The 20,688-nt window shown below is 31.3% G+C and overlaps 1 protein-coding gene across 3 annotated transcripts; it reads left to right on the top strand.

The window, feature by feature from the left end:
• The first annotated feature begins 5 nt into the window (after positions 1-5).
• On the top strand, positions 6-18,756 carry LOC143071125 (glucose dehydrogenase [FAD, quinone]-like). 3 transcript variants are annotated; one of them, XM_076245248.1, is made up of 12 exons: positions 6-42; positions 1,222-1,389; positions 2,405-2,613; positions 6,140-6,329; positions 7,907-8,035; positions 8,385-8,506; positions 9,590-9,757; positions 11,186-11,336; positions 12,205-12,359; positions 14,157-14,331; positions 15,244-15,472; positions 16,611-18,756. In XM_076245248.1, exons 2-12 carry the CDS (start codon positions 1,263-1,265, stop codon positions 16,774-16,776), a joined length of 1,821 nt encoding a protein of 606 aa, XP_076101363.1. In that variant the 5' UTR covers positions 6-42; positions 1,222-1,262; the 3' UTR covers positions 16,777-18,756. The 3 variants fall into 3 exon arrangements, with proteins under 3 accessions (XP_076101363.1, XP_076101364.1, XP_076101365.1); XM_076245249.1 differs by lacking the exon at positions 6-42 and having other exon boundaries at positions 1,158-1,389; XM_076245250.1 differs by lacking the exons at positions 6-42; positions 1,222-1,389; positions 2,405-2,613 and adding an exon at positions 3,692-3,718.
• The last annotated feature ends 1,932 nt before the right edge of the window (positions 18,757-20,688 follow it).

Below are 20,688 nucleotides of genomic sequence, written 5' to 3'. Positions count from 1 at the left end.
AATCTAGACCGAAGCCGAAGCCTTGATCAAAGGTTGTAAATTGTACGTTAATAAGGTACCGATTTTCCATTTTCTAAGTTCACCTGGTCCATAAAACTGTGTAAGACATTGACATAACTTGGCGTCCGTCGTCTTTTGGTGTTGCCAGTGTTGGTTAACACAACATTTTCATTTTATGGTAGAGCTGTTTAAGGTTCATCATAAGGAATTGAAAAATATGGCCGTGTTTACACCTCCAAAATTACTATGAGTAGAGACAAACTGGTACATCCAGGAAAGTTTTAAGGCATGGCAGGAACTAGATATATAAAAGTTATATGAAGTCTACGTTTCAGAAAACAGTTACACAGTTTAAACCTGTTAAATCACCTATTGTTTACAGGTGTCTATTGTCCATCTATTGTCCATTTAAATCAATACTACTCACAACATTGATTATATGAGGGGAGCTTGTCAATCGTTTTCACTACTTAGTTAATTTTTGCACCTTCTGCAGGAACGAAAAAAAATGGATAGCAAAATCTAGAAAAGTTTATAATTTTCTGAAACATAAAATGCATTTAAAATTTATATATCTAGTTCCTGCCATCCCTTAAAACTGTTGCAGGTGTATAGGTTAGTCTGTACTCAGAGTAAAATTTGGGGTGTAAATACGGCCATTTTAGCCAAAAGGTTATGATGAACCTTAAATTTATGACAGAATTAGCAATAACATGAAACACTGGCTCCGGTTACATGAAAATGTAACAATAAAAAAAAAAAATATAGTACGTTAGAGACTAATTGCTGGAATATAGGGTTTGGTAAGGATCCGATCAATTACGAATTTTAACAATAATATTTGTGTCTACGGTTACATTATGTTATACACCTTATCGCTAATCCCGGCTGACCTGGCCGCTTGAACTTTTTTTTTTGCCAATGCAGTATATAAAAAAATTATACAGTCAAGCAAAAACTCCATATACCTGATTATAATCAAATTCCTGAGGGCAGGATGGAAACAAAGAACATCGATAGAATTAAACAATTATATCATGCTTACAAGGGGAATTTGCCAAAATAGCAATGGCTACATCAATCAGAAAATATTGCACATCTTTATAACTTTTTTATTCTTAATTGTAGGAACAAAACATAACCTTTGCCAGGTTATTGAACCTTAAATGCTACCATTGCAACTGCCAATGAACATGATGAAACACTTCTCTTCTATTGTAGATATATCCACCTAAGTGTATTTCAGAGAGGCAGTGCTCAACATGTGTTTTTCATGGATGCCTATAGCTGTGTTGGCTATAGCTGTCATTGCCGGTTATTTCTACTTCAACAAGCCATCAGATATCTACCTCAGTCGACCTCTCAACTCAACATATGACTATATTGTTGGTGAGTTCTTTTATCATACATATAAGAAGATGTGGTATGAGTGCCAATGAGACAACTCCCCATCACAGTCATAATTTATAAAAGTAAACCATTATAGGTCAAAGAAAAGTCATCAACACAGGCCTTAGATCACACCGAACAGCAAACTATAAGGGCCCTTAAAAATTACTAGTGTAAAACCATTCAAGCAGGAAAACCAACGGTATATTCTATATAAAACCAACGGTCTATTCTATATGAAACCAACGGTCTATTCTATATGAAACCAACGGTCTATTCTATATAAAACCAACGGTCTATTCTATATGAAACCAACGGTCTATTCTATATAAAACCAACGGTCTATTCTATATGAAACCAACGGTCTATTCTATATAAAACCAACGGTCTATTCTATATGAAACCAACGGTCTATTCTATATAAAACCAAAGGTCTATTCTATATGAAAAAAATATGAAATGGGGAACACTTATGAACCACATAATTGTATAGCAAAACAAAAGCAAACAAACTAAATGTGTATATAGGTTAATTAACTTATTTCTGTGGTCTACTCCTTAATTATCGAGATGGGTTGACATTGCCTTTTTTCTTATTGTTCATGTACCCCAGTAAAAATAAACCAGTTCTAACCAGTTGGCTAAATATTTGTTAAATCACAGGTTTACATAATTTGTATGTTTTATTTCTTGTAGCTTAATTGTCTGTTTGGAATATTTTTTCTAGGATATTTTCATAAAATATTTTGAAAAACAGATTCTACCACTTGACCTTATTATTTGAGTAAATTTTACCCTCTCCAATAACTTGAACAATCATGAATAAATACACATTATCAACAAGAAATTGTTCCAATAAAATCTAGAATTGTTTAGATAAGTGTATGAGCTTACTCGTCTTATATAATGTACATTGTTTAGGAGTATGATTTGGTATGGATAGGAGAGGGCAAGATTGTGACCCTTTGCCAGTGATTGTTGTGTTTTCCTTAATTTCATGATCATTTTGTTTCAGTTGGAGCAGGTTCTGCAGGAGCAGTGGTAGCCAATCGCCTGTCAGAAGACAAAGATAAATCGGTTCTAATAATAGAAGCAGGTGGTTCTGAATTAGGAATTCTAGAGTTTGAAATCCCAGCAGGATTTGTTGCTCTCCAGAGGAGTGATCATGATTGGGAGTATTATACAGAACCTCAAAAATATGCTTCACAGAGCATGATAGAAAAGGTAACTTGACTTGGAGTATGATAACTTAAAGACAAAAATATGCTTCACAGAGCATGAGAGAAAAGGTAACTTGACTTGGAGTATTATAACTTAAAGACAAAAATATGCTTCACAGAACATGATAGAAAAGGTAACTTGACTTGGAGTATGATAACTTAAAGACAAAAGTATGCTTCACAGAACATGAGAGGAAAGATAACTTGTATTGGAGTATGATAACTTAAAGACAGAAATAAGCTTCACAGAACATGAGAGGAAAGATAACTTGACTTGGAGTATGATAACTTAAAGACAAAAATATGCTTCACAGAGCATGAGAGAAAAGGTAACTTGACTTGGAGTATTATAACTTAAAGACAAAAATATGCTTCACAGAACATGATAGAAAAGGTAACTTGACTTGGAGTATGATAACTTAAAGACAAAAGTATGCTTCACAGAACATGAGAGGAAAGATAACTTGTATTGGAGTATGATAACTTAAAGACAGAAATAAGCTTCACAGAGCATGAGAGAAAAGGTAACTTGTATTGGAGTATGATAACTTAAAGACAAAAATATGCTTCACAGAGCATGAGAGAAAAGGTAACTATACTTGGAGTATGATAACTTAAAGACAGAAATATGCTTCACAGAGCATGAGAGAAAAGGTAACTTGACTTGGAGTATGATAACTTAAAGACAAAAGTATGCTTCACAGAGCATGAGAGAAAAGGTAACTTGACTTGGAGTATGATAACTTAAAGACAAAAATATGCTTCACAGAGCATGAGAGAAAAGGTAACTAGACTTGGAGTATGATAACTTAGAGACAAAACTATGCTTCACAGAGCATGAGAGAAAAGGTAACTTGACTTTGAGTATGATAACTTAAAGACAAAAATATGCTTCACAGAGCATGATAGAAAAGGTAACTATACTTGAAGTATGATAACTAAAAGACAAAAATAAGCTTCACAGAGCATGAGAGAAAAGGTAACTATACTTGGAGTATGATAACTTAAAGACAAAAATATGCTTCACAGAGCATGAGAGAAAAGGTAACTATACTTGGAGTATGATAACTTAAAGACAAAAATATGCTTCACAGAGCATGATAGAAAAGGTAACTTGACTTGGAGTATGATAACTTAAAGACAAAAATATGCTTCACAGAGCATGAGAGAAAAGGTAACTTGACTTGGAGTATTATAACTTAAAGACAAAAATATGCTTCACAGAACATGATAGAAAAGGTAACTTGACTTGGAGTATGATAACTTAAAGACAAAAATATGCTTCACAGAGCATGAGAGAAAAGGTAACTATACTTGGAGTATGATAACTTAAAGACAAAAATATGCTTCACAGAGCATGAGAGAAAAGGTAACTTGACTTGGAGTATGATAACTTAAAGACAAAAATAAGCTTCACAGAGCATGAGAGAAAAGGTAACTATACTTGGAGTATGATAACTTAAAGACAAAAATATGCTTCACAGAGCATGAGAGAAAAGGTAACTATACTTGGAGTATGATAACTTAAAGACAAAAATATGCTTCACAGAGCATGAGAGAAAAGGTAACTTGACTTGGAGTATGATAACTTAAAGACAAAAATAAGCTTCACAGAGCATGAGAGAAAAAGGTAACTATACTTGGAGTATGATAACTTAAAGACAAAAATAAGCTTCACAGAGCATGAGAGAAAAGGTAACTTGACTTGGAGTATGATAACTTAAAGACAAAAATAAGCTTCACAGAGCATGAGAGAAAAGGTAACTATACTTTGAGTATGATAACTTAAAGACAAAAATAAGCTTCACAGAGCATGAGAGAAAAGGTAACTTGACTTGGAGTATGATAACTTAAAGACAAAAATATGCTTCACAGAGCATGAGAGAAAAGGTAACTTGACTTAGAGTATGATAACTTAAAGACAAAAATATGCTTCACAGAGCATGAGAGAAAAGGTAACTTGACTTGGAGTATTATAACTTAAAGACAAAAATATGCATCACAGAGCATGAGAGAAAAGGTAACTTGACTTTGAGTATGATAACTTAAAGACAAAAATATGCTTCACAGAGCATGAGAGAAAAGGTAACTTGACTTGGAGTATTATAACTTAAAGACAAAAATAAGCTTCACAGAGCATGAGAGAAAAGGTAATTTGACTTGGAGTATTATAACTTAAAGACAAAAATATGCATCACAGAGCATGAGAGAAAAGGTAACTTGACTTTGAGTATGATAACTTAAAGACAAAAATATGCTTCACAGAGCATGAGAGAAAAGGTAACTTGACTTGGAGTATTATAACTTAAAGACAAAAATATGCTTCACAAACTAAGCATAAGCACATCAATAACCAAAAAAAAATACATAATAATATTAAATCCATTTAAAAAAAATTATGTAAAAATCAAAATAAAAAAAATACAGAACTCCAAGGAAAACTCAAAACTGAAATATTACTGCCACTGGAAGAAATATTACAATATTTGCTCAGAATGAAAAAAGGTCATAAAATATTTTTGCTAAACAGAACTTTTATTGTTGATTCATCATTATTTGTTGGATCCCAATGTTCGTGGTTTTTTTGGGTTACAGGTGAACCATGAATTCAAATGTTCAATGAATTACTCATTTTCTATAGGCTTTGTATGCAGAGATTGGGAAAACCATGAACTCAAATAACCATGAAAATGCTGGTTTTCCTTAATCCACGAAAATTGATACCCACAAAAATAAAAGAATCCCCAGTATTATAGTATTGTTCTTAATATAATATTTCTGGAGGAAATTCTTCGGGAATCATACTTATAAGCACAAAGAGATGTAGCACAGGGCATGCAAACACTTAGATAAACCAAAAGAAGGCAAGATATGAGCAAAACTGACTTGACAAGTAGCAATGGTAAAAATACAAAAAGTTCTTCACAAAAATGGTTAAATTGATTGACAAGAAGATTTATACCAACAGTGTTCTCACTAAAAACAAGTCAATCCTGAACTCATATGAATGTCTTGACTCAAAATATTACCACTCAGGTCAGTCCAAAGATGCATAAAGATTTATTCAGTCCACCTGATATAAGAAAAAGAAGATGTAATATGATCACCTATAAGACAACTCTCTACCAGAGAGACGAAAGTTCGCTTCTTATCTAACCTAAAAACTTTGCTCTAAAACCAAAATCTAAATATCATATATATTGAATTGGTGAAGGGAATTAAATCTGATACTGGATTTTATTCTAAATCATCAAAATTATTCCCCTAGCACCTTAATAGTAGCAGCATTATGATAAGTTCCAAATAATACTTAGACTAAGGAAATTAGTGAAAGACAATATAATCTTACATGAAATGTGGAATTGGTGGAAGGGCCAATTTATCAGTGGCTGCTAGAAATTAAGATTTTCATACCATTCAAAGTTTAATTCAGTATGAATAAATTAACATAATGATTAATATATAATGTCAAAAGGTCATACTGGCCAAGAGTATGAATAATTAACATAATTTTTAATATATAATGTTAGAGGTCATACTGGCCAAGAGGGAAAGTACTTGGAGGAACTAGTAACCTTAACAACATGGTCTATGTCAGAGGTAGTCGCCATGACTTTGATCAGTGGGAAACAGAAGGGTGTACTGGATGGAGTTATAAAGATGTTTTACCATACTTTATAAAAGCAGAGGACTTCCAAATAGAGGAATATGCTGATTCAGGTGAATAAAACAAAATGAATTTGTGGGAATTCTGTTCCACTAATTATGGTTTCTCAATAATTTTGTAGGATTGGTCCAAGGAATAAAATCACAAATTCATAGTCTCATTATGCCTTCTATATAAATTATGCAATTTCAAGGATTTATATAGATATTATAAGTTATATGGTTCGCTACTGACCCCGTACGGATCCATAGGGGGTCAGTAGTTAATCGTATAACGAATTTATCGGACGCTGGACTTTTTCTGAGGCGTTTTGTTGAAAAATAAACAATGAAACACAACAACATTAATAGATGACGTCGCCATTAACGCGTCATGAACCCCAAATGAAACTTACTAACCCCATATGGTCTCATAGGGGGTCACCACGTGACGGCATTTAACCAATCACAACGTGATAATTCATCTGTGGTCCAATAAGGGAAGATGTGGTATGAGTGCCAATGAGACAAATCTCCATCCAAATAACAATTTATAAAAGTAAACAATTATAGGTCAAGGTATGGCCTTCAACAAGGAGCTGTCAAGTTCATAGAATGTTGAAGTAATTTCATACCAAAACTATACCTTATCCGGACTTTTGCTGAAATATTCAGAATATCTTTAATTGTTTGTAAGAGCACACTTGTTTCGTAGTTGGGAAGTATAATAATAAGTACATTTACTTCTGATCTGAGCAACAGTGCAAATTTGCCCTATCATTATGTCATTTAATTATTTACTGTAAATTCAGAAATTATTGCGTGCATTTATTTTTGCGATTTTGTCATCTTAGACTTAATTGTGATTTTAAATTTTACGATTTTGAGAAAAATCCTGTTTAATTCATATAAAACATTTCAAAAGGCGAGTTTAAATTATTGTGTTTACAACTCTGTCGCAAATTTTGCAATAATAAAAACCTCGCAATAATTTCTAAATTTACAGTAACCATTTAAGAGAAACTTTCATCTAGGGTTCTTCAATGATCCCAAGTCCTTGAGCTTTCATTTGATACAAAAAATACTTAAAACATTCCTGGCATATAAAGTTGATACATAAGTTTATAGTTCATTAAAGAGAAAGCACATTAAGCTATTTTAAACTTAAACACCCTTCAAAAAGTGTTATATAATAGAACAAAGAGAGGAGTGTGGGATAAAGTAGAATATCCAAAATTAAACAATAAGTTAAAGTTTTTTTCTGAATTACCAATGGGTTATGGTAGGTACCTAAATAGATAGGAATGTTATATGACAGGTCAATATAGATATAGGAAGATGTGGTATGAGTGCCAATGAGACATTTCTTCATTCATGTCACAATTTGTAAAAAGTAAACCATTATAGGTCAAAGTACAGCCTTCCACACAAAGCCTTGGCTCACACCAAACAGCAAGCTATAAAGAGCCCCAAAATGTGTAGTGTAAAACCATTCAAACGGGAAACCAACAGTCAAATCTATTTAAAAGAAACAAGAAACAAGAAAACTTATGAACCACATCAACAAACGACAACATCAGATGGACATGTTATGTGACAGGTCTACAACTGTATCAATGAGTAGTATGATAATGAAAATGATGTGTTCACAGGTTACCATGGTAAAGGAGGCTACCAAACTGTATCAGAAAGTCATGTGACAGAGTTAAGAGACATTTACATGGCAGCATCAGAAGAAGCAGGCTATAAAACTGTGGATTGTAATGGCAAAGATATGATTGGTAATAATTAATAAAATTTTTAAATATAAAACTTTAGAATCTTATTTCAGCAAATACAGTTAAACCATTCTAAACTAAATTATATATAACCCTGTGAATATTTTAGATTTGTTAGACACATGACTCTACAGTTGAACCTCGTTTCAAACTCAGTTGTATGGAAAAATGGTCACTGAAAATTAAGATAAGATTTAAACTGATAGTCTTTTGTTTAAAGATTTTGGCAATTTTGAAATGGGGCAGAATTATGGACCTTGAGGCATCAGATGTATCTAACCTTTGACCATTTAGTTTATGAAAAGTCATTTTTTTTTATAATTATTTATTCTAAAATATAATTCTTTTTTAGGATTTTGTAAGATGCAGTCATCCATTAAGAATGGCCAGAGGTGGAGTACTGCTAAGGCCTATCTCAGACCGGTCATGGAGAGAGAGAATTTACATATTAGTGTTAATTCTATCGTTACTAAGGTAAAATGTGTGGTGTGATTTAGAGGACAAAAACTAGAGTTAAGGGGAGGTACCTAAATTTTTCTTTGGTCAATTAGGTTAGCAGAAGAAATCTAGTACAAGCTGACATAAGCAATGTTGTCTTGATGATCCTCACTTTGATTAATAAACAGTTATTTAGTTGAATCTTTTGACCAAAACACTTACTTATAATACACATAAAAAGATATCATATCTGCCAACTGTCACTATTTGAGGGGGATTTCCCCCATGAAAGCTCCCAAATGGAAATTTCGAAAGAGCAATTTTGTCCATAATTTTAAACAAAACAGTTAATTTTACAATGTTATAGGCTTTCAAAAGTATGAAGAAGCGAAAAAAAACCAACATAAAAATACATTTGAAGGCCTTCTTTAAGGTTTGGTAGGACTATAGGAGCCATCTTGCAGGTAAAACCCTCATGGGTATTTTGAAAAGTTGGCAGGTATGAGATATAAAGATTTCATAATATGGGGACGAAGTCCCCTATTACAGTAGAAAATTCAACAACAAAAAAATCGGGAAAATTTCCTGAATTTTCCATTGTACTAATGAACTCAAATTCGTTCAATTTTTTTTGGTCGTGTTTTTTAATTTCGGGATCTGCCCAGAACACATAACTCTACTTCCTTCTTCCGGTCTTGTTGTCGTGAGACTTTGATTAGTCTAGTAAAATATAGGAACTCAAGGAACACAATACCAATATTTCATTTTTAATCATTCTTTGTCTTTGGTATGAATAAACGTTAGGCCTACCTGATGCATTGCGTTTCTTTGTTTACATTGAACATGACGTCATAACTTAAATAACGTCACAAGTAAAATCCCTAACAACAGAACCAAAATCGGAAACGTTACGGTATTTCCGTATCTTTTTTTTAACAAATATTTAAAATACAAAAAAAATAATTTAAACAAACTTCGTCCCCATTCACAGGTAATGCCTGCCTCATATTAAGTTTAAAGACAAAATGACATTGATATTACAGATAATAAGTTTGAAGACAAAATGACATTGATATTACAGATAATAAGTTTAAAGACAAAATGACATTGATATTACAGATAATAATAGAGAATAAAAAGGCTGTTGGTATTGAAATGATAAAAGATGGCAGGAAGAAAAAAATTATGGTGAAAAGTGAAGTTATTGTCTCTGCAGGAAGTGTCAATTCTCCTCAGTTACTGATGCTTTCTGGGATAGGTCCTAAACAACACTTACAACAGTTTAAGGTGAGATGTAATTGAATTTTGAAAAATGTTTTTAATTGTGTATGCATTTAATGAACATGAGGTAAAAGTGTCTCATATGTCTTTTAAGGCAGGAATCTAATATGTTTTTATGCTGTATTTATCTGATGTATAATATATTATGTATAATGTTAGATTGTGACACTGTAATAAACTAATTACTTACTACTTACTTACTGTGATCCAGTTGGCTTCCAATTATAATAATGCTTTCTGGAATTTTAATACATTATTATATATAATTATAAATGGGAGGGTTTGCAGGTATGTGACTATCATGTTAAATATATAGTTTTTGATATTCTGATGATTTCAAATTTTCCACTTGAAACAATTTGATTTTATTTTAAAAAAAATATATGCCCTAGACCATTCACTAAATGTATGATTTTGATAAATATCAAGTATGCTTCTTTATTTAATTTAATAATTTGTGGTTTTGCTTGTTTCTGGATGAAAATGACAGTCCCCCTTGACAAATCTCTTTCAATTGAAACACAATGTGTTTGATCATAATATACAGGTTCAGTTTGAATTTTAGTGTGGACATAAACTGTTTTATGGTATTGCCAGTAGTATCTGTGATCACATGGTCATCTATATTAGTGTATTTAGCTTTTTAAACACATATATCTTACAGATCCCAGTGCTTGCTGACCTTCCTGTAGGTTCTAACTTACAAGATCACATGTTTGTTGGTGTACCTATATATGTTAATGTATCTTATGGTATAGACATTATATCTTACAGATCCCAGTGCATGCTGACCTTCCTGTAGGTTCTAACTTACAAGATCACATGTTTGTTGGTGTACCTATATATGCGAATGTATCTTATGGTATAGACATTGTATCTTACAGATCCCAGTGCTTGCTGACCTTCCTGTAGGTTCTAACTTACAAGATCACATGTTTGTTGGTGTACCTATATATGTTAATGTATCTTATGGTATAGACATTATATCTTACAGATCCCAGTGCATGCTGACCTTCCTGTAGGTTCTAACTTACAAGATCACATGTTTGTTGGTGTACCTATATATGTTAATGTATCTTATGGTATAGACATTATATCTTACAGATCCCAGTGCATGCTGACCTTCCTGTAGGTTCTAACTTACAAGATCACATGTTTGTTGGTGTACCTATATATGCGAATGTATCTTATGGTATAGACATTGTATCTTACAGATCCCAGTGCTTGCTGACCTTCCTGTAGGTTCTAACTTACAAGATCACATGTTTGTTGGTGTACCTATATATGTTAATGTATCTTATGGTATAGACATTATATCTTACAGATCCCAGTGCATGCTGACCTTCCTGTAGGTTCTAACTTACAAGATCACATGTTTGTTGGTGTACCTATATATGCGAATGTATCTTATGGTATAGACATTGTATCTTACAGATCCCAGTGCTTGCTGACCTTCCTGTAGGTTCTAACTTACAAGATCACATGTTCGTTGGTGTACCTATATATGCGAATGTATCTTATGGTATAGACATTGACAAAGCTACCAGCATCAAAACACTCCTACAATATTTTCTTTTTGGAAAAGGTGTGTATAAATAGGGAAAAGTGTATAACTATAATTTTATCTTAAGCATCATTGAATTTGTCAGTGCAATCCCCCATTTGTAGACTATCAGACAATAATATCTAAATGTTATTGCCTGTTTGATTTAAAATAATGTAAGCCTAAACTGTAGATTCATTAATTATTATTCGTTGGATACCAATTTTCCTGTCTTTCGTAGGTACAGGTTAACAATGAAATAAAATGTTCAAGGAATACAACATTTTCTATAGCCTTGTATACAGACTTTTACAAAACCAGGATATTAAATATTCACAAATATGTAAGTTTTCCATAATCCACGAAAATTGATACCCACTAAAAAATAAATGAATCTACAGTTATTAATTACATGGCTTTTAAAGAAGTACAAGAAGAAAGGCAAGTTTTTTCTATTATCTAAAAACGCTTTATATAGAAAAATTCTGACTTGTATAGAACACAGTAATGCCTATTAGCTTGAAAGGCATAATAGATAAAACTTTAAAAGCAAAAACCATCAGCATGTCAAGATCTACAAATAAACCAACATGAGTGAATGTGTCTAAATTTAAAGAGTTGTGACTATTTTATGATAATTTTTACCTAAAAGTGGCCATTTTTGAAGATGGAGGTACTCAACACAGGTTTTTTAGACCCTCTAGTTTAAATTAAGACCATGTAGCTTTGTTGCTTAAAATCCCTGAATTAAACATAGAAAGCAATGGAACAATGAATTAGTGATTTTATTCCTTTTAAGAAAGATTAATTCAGTTATTTTGAAAGGTAAAAATGCTGTCATAGACTTTAAGAGAAAACTTTCATAATATTTTATTTAAAGTTTGGAACATTTTTTTCCCCTCCAAAATAGGTTATTTGACTTCCTCAGCATTAGAAGCCACTTTGTATACACATTCATCCAAGGGAGATAAATCTTTCTATCCAGACATACAGCTGCATTTTCTCAGTATAAACTTTGATCCAGTTATGGCAAAAAAATTTAATCCAAACAACATGGATGAGGAGGTAAGTTCAAAGGATTGTTTATTTCAAAAGGGAGATAATCTAAAACATTATCAATGTTAACGTCTTCAGATGCAAGTTTATTTCAAAAGGGAGATAATCTAAAACATTATCAAAGTTAAAAACGACAGATTCAAGTTGATTTCACAAGGGAGATAATATAAACCATTATAAATGTTAAAGCCGTCAGATGCAAGTTCATTTCACAAGGGAGATAATCTGATACATTATCAATGTTAAATTTGCCAGATGCAAGTTTATTTCAAAAGGGAGATAATCTTAAACATTATCAATGTTAAAGTCCACAGATGCAAGTTTATTTCACAAGGGAGATAATCTAAAATATTATCATTGTTAAAGTCAACAGATGCAAGTTTTTTTTTCACAAGAGAGATAATCTAAAACATTATTAATGTTAAATTTGCAGATGCAAGTTTATTTCACAAGGGAGATAATCTAAAACATTATCAATGTTAAAGTCGACAGATTCAAGTTGATTTCACAAGGGAGATAATCTGATACATTATCAATGTTAAATTTGCCAGATGCAAGTTTATTTCAAAAGGGAGATAATCTTAAACATTATCAATGTTAAAGTCCACAGATGCAAGTTTATTTCACAAGGGAGATAATCTGATACATAATCAATGTTAAATTTGCTAGATGCAAGTTTATTTCACAAAGGAGATAATCTGATACATTATCAATGTTAAATTTGCCAGATGCAAGTTTATTTCACAAGGGAGATAATCTAAAACATTATCAATGTTTAAGTCCACAGATGCAAGTTTATTTCACAAGGGAGATAATCTAAAACATTATCAATGTTTAAGTCGACAGATGCAGGTTCATTTCACAAGGGAGATAATCTAATACATTACCAATGCACGTCAGTGCAAGTCATGCATTAAGTCAAAAAGCCTGTCTTTCAGTGCAAGTGGTTGTTAATACATGCTGAATATCATATTTTTTTTCATGCATTGTTTAGAACATAAATCAGGCCATAACTTTTCTTGTTTGAATTGTTTTTCATTCAAATAATGTAGATTCACAATAAATTCTTAAACTGATCCCAAATACTTTTAACCCTGATTAAAAAAAAAAAAAACATATCAACATTCATTTAAATTAAAACAAAAGAATAACCATAGTTTTGATTCATCTATCAAAAGATATTTATAGCAAACATTATCTGCTTATCAGCAAGGCACAGACATTCAGTGTTATCCAGAAAGCTCTCCCCTAAATGAACAGTCCTTGCAGGGGAGGTAATGAGCAGCACATCTATTTTGACTTTATGTTTGAGTGAGATACATGTGACATTGAAAATGAATTGTCTTTCATAGTGACAAAAAATGTGGCAATAATTTTCTAAGATTATAAACAGAATATTAAAGTGAGTAAGTTTATACCAATTTTTGGCACCCTCATACTCTTTGAATAACTTTAATATATCTGGCTTATATCAATTTTGTTGAATTCCTATCTAGATAAAATCGTTATTAAAATTTCTGAATTAAAAAAAAACATGTACAGTCTCCTTCAAATCTATCTAAAAAACATGAAATGCTGATACATATTATTCACCCATAGCATTGTAAATTGGTTATTTTAGACTTTTCATAATTTTAATGTATGTTTTGGTATGTTATAAATAGAATATAAGAATTTAATCAAATACATGAAAATGAATTCGACAGCTAATGCCCCTTTATATTCATGATAAAATAATCTTATTATATGCATATATTCATGATAAAACAATCTTATTATATGCATATACATGTATTATTATTTCAGTCAATTGAAAATATGATTAATGCTAACATTGTTGCATCAATGGTGATAATGCCCACATTGATTCATCCGAAAAGTCGTGGAGAAATTCGTCTCAAAAGTACAGACCCATTTGATCACCCTGAAATAGACCCTCATTACCTAGAACAGAAGGACGATGTAAATGTTTTGATAGAAGGTTTGTGTCGTTAAGTTTGGTTACTTAGTGTTAAGCAGGTCATTTTGTACTTGATTATTATTTAGGAATCAATTCTTTTGAAATATCTTGAAATGTATTGGGTTATTAAATTTCTCTAATTCCCACACGATTTTTCCTTTTTCTGACTTGCTGATTATTTTTATTAAATCAACCTGTATTTTCTTTTTACATAAAACAGGCTATTATTTAAACTTGGAATTATTATCAATTATGGAATTTACATAATTTCTTAGTTTGAATTTTTTTTTAATAAATTCCATGTTTATTCTATACTTTAATGTTCTGTGCTGTGCTTACCACTTTCTATTACAAAGAAGATAGTACATTATCAATAGAACACTATCTATACAAAATACATTTTATGGAAAGTGTTATGAACTGGTCAAAACATTATAATACCAAATAAACATGGAATCTATTAAAAATTTCAAGCACAAGAAATTATGCAAATTCCATAATTAAAAATAATTCGAAGTTCAAATAATAGCCTGTTATAAGTTCTTCATTGGTCGAAACATCAAATTTTCTTGCTTTTCTCAGAATTTTCAATTGTGATGTCATGAAAAAATGCACCATGCCTGATGACATTACATAAGAAATAACATGTTTTTGTCCCCTTTTCCCTTCTTAATTTTTTGATTTGAATGTCACTTAGAATGAGTCTTTTGTAGACAAAATGTGCATCTGGTATAAGAAATTTCAGTCCTTGTATGTACAATGAGTTTACTTTCAGATTGTAAAGGCACAACTTGAAAAATAATAGGATTTAGAAGTCTTGTTTAAAACATCTCTTATTTAATTCCTTATAAAATTGAGATTTGATATTTAAAATAATATTTAGACTTATGGGATGCTGCTTTACTTTTTCTGAGGTTTTGATTATTTTTACAGGTATCAGGGTTGCACAAAAATTAGTCAAAACAAAGGTACTTCAGAAATTTGGAGCAAAAGAAGCAAATCTTATTGCCCTAAATTCTAAATGTTCACATATAGAATATGATTCTGATGCATTCTGGGAGTGTGGTATACGTAATGGAGGTCAAACAGTTTATCACCCCACAAGTACATGTCGTATGGGTGCTGACAATGATCCTACTGCAGTTGTTGACTCTCAACTGAGGTATTTATTACTGTAGATTCATTATTTTGTGGGATAACATTTTTTTTTAATTGTTAGTAAAGCTATACACAAACGTAAATGTTCAACAAAATTCAATTTTTCCCTTGGCTTGTATGCAGATTTTGGTAAATTCACCAAATCATATTCACGATTAAGGTGGTACCCAACACCTTCACTAAATTTAATTTGGCTTGTTTAATTTTCATAAAATTTTGACAAAGTAGTTACTTTGACCCTTTGACAAAAACATAAAAAAAATTTTAAAAATTGAACCAACCGTTTTATAAAAAAAAATACATAGCAGTTTGACCAACACTTATTTTGAACATTGAGTAGCTTAATATTCCCTTAAAACACAACATGATTAAAATGTTGAGCTGATTTCACAGAGTTATCTCCTTGTAGTGTTAGGTACCACCTTAGATAATTGTTCTCCTCATCCACAAACATTTTGACATAAATCACACGGGTATATATGGAAGGGTAAAATGAAACATATATTTCCTACTTAAATTGTTGAGTCTGTTTTCATTATGACCTATATCTTTGAGTTTTGTCCAGCTTTTAATATTTATGTCACGAAACAAAACATATCAGACCTAGATTTTTATATTGGTATCACGTTGTTCTTGTCATCCGGTGTAGTTGCCGTCCTCAGCTTAGTCCGAAGACACTTAGTTTCCAAACAATAACTTTAGTTTAAGTGAATGGATCTCTATGAAATTTAAACACAAGGTTTATTCCACAAAAGAAAGGTTGGGATTGCTTTTGGGGGTTATGATCTCAATAGTCAAGGAGCAATGGGGCCAACATGGGTCAAAATAAGTATTTTCTAGTTTCCAGACAATAACTTGTGTGTATGTGTATGGATCTTTCTAAAATTGTACCTTAAGGTTCCATACCAAAAAAGGAAGGTTGAGATTGATTATGGGGTTTTTTCAAGCTGCGCCTTGTGGAGGATTTCATTTGCAATTGACTATGTCAATGTTTAGGTTAGGTCTGCCGTTAAAATTTTTAAGACATCAATAACTTTGTCAAACTGTGTCATTGACATATAACCAACATTTCCTGATATAATAATAGGCTAATTTTTTTTCTTTTTGTACAACTGAATTTGATATATTATGAACATTTGCAGGGTGAAAGGAATAGCGGGCCTGAGAGTGGTAGATGCATCTGTCATGAGGAATATTCCATCAGGCAATACCAATGCTCCATCCATTATGATTGGGGAAAAGGCGTCAGATATGATAAGAGGGAAGGATACAGTGGCAGATATTAGAGCAAAGACAAAGAATTTATGATAGATATTTTGTTTTAATTACTTTTGATATTAAAACAGCTGTAAAGATCAAAGGTCTCGGTCAAAAAGGTTTTGGCAGTACTTAAAAACATAAAATTTGTACTGGAATTAACAAATCCAGTATTTTGATTGATTGATTTCTGAGCCTGAGTATCATACTCGAAGGTTTTATGATCACAAGGTCATGACTAAAAATTTATAGAATATATGAGAAAACCACACAAATCACATTAGATTATACATTATACCATAGAGTTGTGTTTGCACTGTTTTAATAGTCCAGAGGGATATCAGGTTAATGATCTGTTGTTCCTTTCCCATAGTCACTTCCTCACATAATACAACAATGATCAGTTCAGACCGTTTACTACAAGACTTTTGAGGAACTACAATTTTGATTATAAAATTAGATTTTTTTTTATTCATCAAAGTAGAAAAAAAGTGAAATGTGATGTTATTTACAAGACAAAAAAATACGCATATGTGCATGAGTCCCCCATTTTTAACCACTATTATATTATATTTCATTGTAAACAACAATTTTACACAGATGAAATTAGAAGAAAAAAAAACAATTATTTACTGTCACTAGATGGTCAGAAGAAACTCTGTATCATAATTGCAGATTTATTCATAATTTATATAATCAGGTAATTTTTTATAATTTGTATTTACTTTATTAATTGAATTTTATAATTTTACATGTTTGTTTATGATGCTTGTCCTGATGGAATCAGATTTGATTGTGCATCAATGATGCTTTAATTTTTTTACTGTTGTATTTTGGTTGTATAAAGCACATTGTTGCCATGTAATGTTTGTTTTTTCTAGAGAATATTTAAATGTTGTCTGTTAATTTTTTACGATGTTTTATATAACCAGGATGATTTGTTTATTCTTTGGGAGAAGAATTTTTAATATTTAGAGGAACTATGTGAAGTAAAATTTGGATTTTTTTGTTCATTTTTTCATTTTTTACTGATAAATGGGCTTAATTTTGTTATTTTTGTATAAACCTTAAAGATGTAGTTTAAGGTTAAAGTTTCAATTCTGTTTTCTAACTTAAGTTTGCCTCCACCAAACATAATGAAACTTAAACACAGTACCATACTCGGCCGTGTATAGTCCGCACCCCTTGTACAAACTACATATTTAAGGGGAAAATACGGACTATACATGCCCAAGTACGTTACTTATTACCACAATATTCAGATCAAGTACAAATTTGGGTACAAAATTAGTGTCACTTTTACGTTCTTCACTGATTTCTCTTTAGAACTTCATATGATATTCAAGCAGGGGCGTCGTCTGTGTCCCATGCATACATTCCCCATTTATTTATATGTTATGTTTGTATCATAATTTATTTGTCTACCTTCACTCAGGATTATTAAAATAATCTTTTCTTTTATTTTCTCAGGATAATTTATTTTGTTCAATGATTATTCAGTGGAAAAATTTATTCCATGCACAAGAATTTGTAAAAGTTTCAATTTATGGTTAATTAACCTAGTCATGAGGTGTGAAAACCTCTTATTGGTATATTTAATATTGTTTTCTTTTTCTTATTTTTGTTCTCTGCCAGAACTTAGCTATTGCTTTGAATGTGTTTCATTATCTGCTTTTAATGAATATGAAATCCCTTTTATATATATATATAGATAAAGAGTGTATTTAAAGATGATTTTTTTTCTCTCACTATTGTAGATAATACATTGTTTCTGCTTGAATATATTTATGATTAGAGCATGCAACCAAATCATTTAGTGTTGTGATTATGATTAAGTAAACAAAATGACTATAATCTATAAAAAGAGACATAGACATTGTTGTTCTAGCTAACCTAATGTGATATCCTTAATTATAGGCTTAGTATAGAATACAAGTACATTTTATGTTCAATGCCATTGTTAAGAATCAGTCGTCTCTGATCATATCAAAATTACTGTCTGTTACACAGGCTACTGAAAATAATAAATTTTTCCCTGGTGCATTATGTACATTAATTTCAATCACACTATCAAACCTCAACCAAATTCACCATTGTACCTCCGAGTATTTAAAAGAGAATGATGCTCATAAGCCTGATTTTACCTCATTACTTGTTTCACATTCTGTTAACAATATCATGTGGAAATATGTGACAAAGAGAACGGTACCTAACAAGTTAATATCAATACATAGTACCACTCCACAGAGCTTTAGGTGGAGTGTTATTTTGTGTGTACACGTCCTATGACAGAAGTGATCAATGATTTGTATGTGTAAAGATACTATAGGTGTACTTGTAACTGTTTTGTGTTTAAAATGAAAAAGAGCTTTTATGTAGTTCTCTAGCTTTGTTACATATTTATTGAAAACCATTTCCAAATTTGTTTATAAGTAAAGCTATCTTATTTGTTACATATTTATTGAAAACCATTTCCAAATTTGTGATCAATGTTTTGTAACAGATTTCCATGTGTAAAGATACTATAGGTGTACTTGTATATGTTTTGTGTTTAAAATGAAAAAAGAGCTTTTATGTAGATATCTAGCTTTGTTACATATTTATTAAAAACCATTTCCAAATTTGTTTATAAGTAAAGCTATCTTTATATGAAAATAAAGTCTTAAAAAGTATTTTCTGTCTGCTTTCTATGTAGATTTTGCTAATCACTGATTCAGTCATAAAAAGGGATGGTTGGTGTCTTAAATATAGGCCAAGAGACTTTAGAACTTTATGTTATGTAATTTCGCACATACTTTTGTAATATATTACAAAGTTAATAAACTTCAAGATAGTTTCCCCATATTAAGGTTTAAAGTGAGCACTACAAGCTTATTTATCTCCCCAGTGAGTGCTACAAGCTTATTTATCTCCCCATATTAAGGTGTAAAGTGAGTGCTACAAGCTTATTTATCTCCCCATATTAAGGTTTAAAGTGAGTGCTACTAGCTTATTTATCTCCCCATATTAAGGTTTAAAGTGAGTGCTACAAGCTTATTTATCTCCCCATATTAAGGTTTGTAGTGAGTGCTACAAGCTTATTTATCTCCCCATATTAAGGTGTAAAGTGAGTGCTACAAGCTTATTTATCTCCCCAGTGAGTGCTACAAGCTTATTTATCTCCCCATATTAAGGTGTTAAGTGAGTGCTACAAGCTTATTTATCTCCCCATATTAAGGTTTAAAGTGAGTGCTACTAGCTTATTTATCTCCCCATATTAAGGTTTAAAGTGAGTGCTACAAGCTTATTTATCTCCCCATATTAAGGTTTAAAGTGAGTGCTACAAGCTTATTTATCTCCCCATATTAAGGTTTAAAGTGAGTGCTACAAGCTTATTTATCTCCCCATATTATTAAAGGTTTAAAGTGAGTGCTACAAGCTTATTTATCTCTTATGAATACATTTGGTACTGTAAATTCAAAAATTATTGCGTGCATTTATAATTGCAATTGTGTCATTTTAATATTTAAGACTAAAATGCGATTTTTATTTTTGCAATATTGAGAAAAATCCTGTTTAAGGTGGTACCTAACACTTCAGGGAGATAACTCTGTAAAATCAGATAAACGTTTTAATTATGTTGTGTTCTTAAGGGCATATTGAGCTTTCCAATGATCAAAATTAGTGTTTGTCAAACTGCTATATAACCAGGGTAATTTTTCTGATAAAATGGTTGGTTCAATTTTTTACTTTTTTTTATATTTTTGTCAAAGGGCCAATGAAGATAAAAAAAAATTATAAAAACTAAACGAGCTTAATTAATTTTAGTGAAGGTGTTGGGTACCACCTTATCTCAAAAAGAAAATCTCACAATGCGAGTTTAACTTCTTGAGATTAAAACCCTGTCAGGTGTTTCACAATATTAAAAAAAAATGCTAAATTTCTGCATTTACAGTAGTTGTTTTGATGCCTTTACTGTGATCT

Source organism: Mytilus galloprovincialis, chromosome 4, assembly GCF_965363235.1.
Source record: "Mytilus galloprovincialis chromosome 4, xbMytGall1.hap1.1, whole genome shotgun sequence".
Lineage (NCBI taxonomy): Eukaryota > Metazoa > Mollusca > Bivalvia > Mytilida > Mytilidae > Mytilus > Mytilus galloprovincialis.
This window is presented reverse-complemented; position numbering and strand designations above follow the sequence as displayed.

Coding starts and splice junctions, on each gene's coding strand:
- LOC143071125 (XM_076245248.1), top strand. CDS start 1,263: ATGTGTTTTTCATGGATGCCTATAGCTGTGTTGGCTATAGCTGTCATT. Junction 1,390..2,404: donor AACATATGACTATATTGTTG/GTGAGTTCTTTT, acceptor ATTTTGTTTCAG/TTGGAGCAGGTTCTGCAGGA. Junction 12,360..14,156: donor CAAACAACATGGATGAGGAG/GTAAGTTCAAAG, acceptor TTATTATTTCAG/TCAATTGAAAATATGATTAA.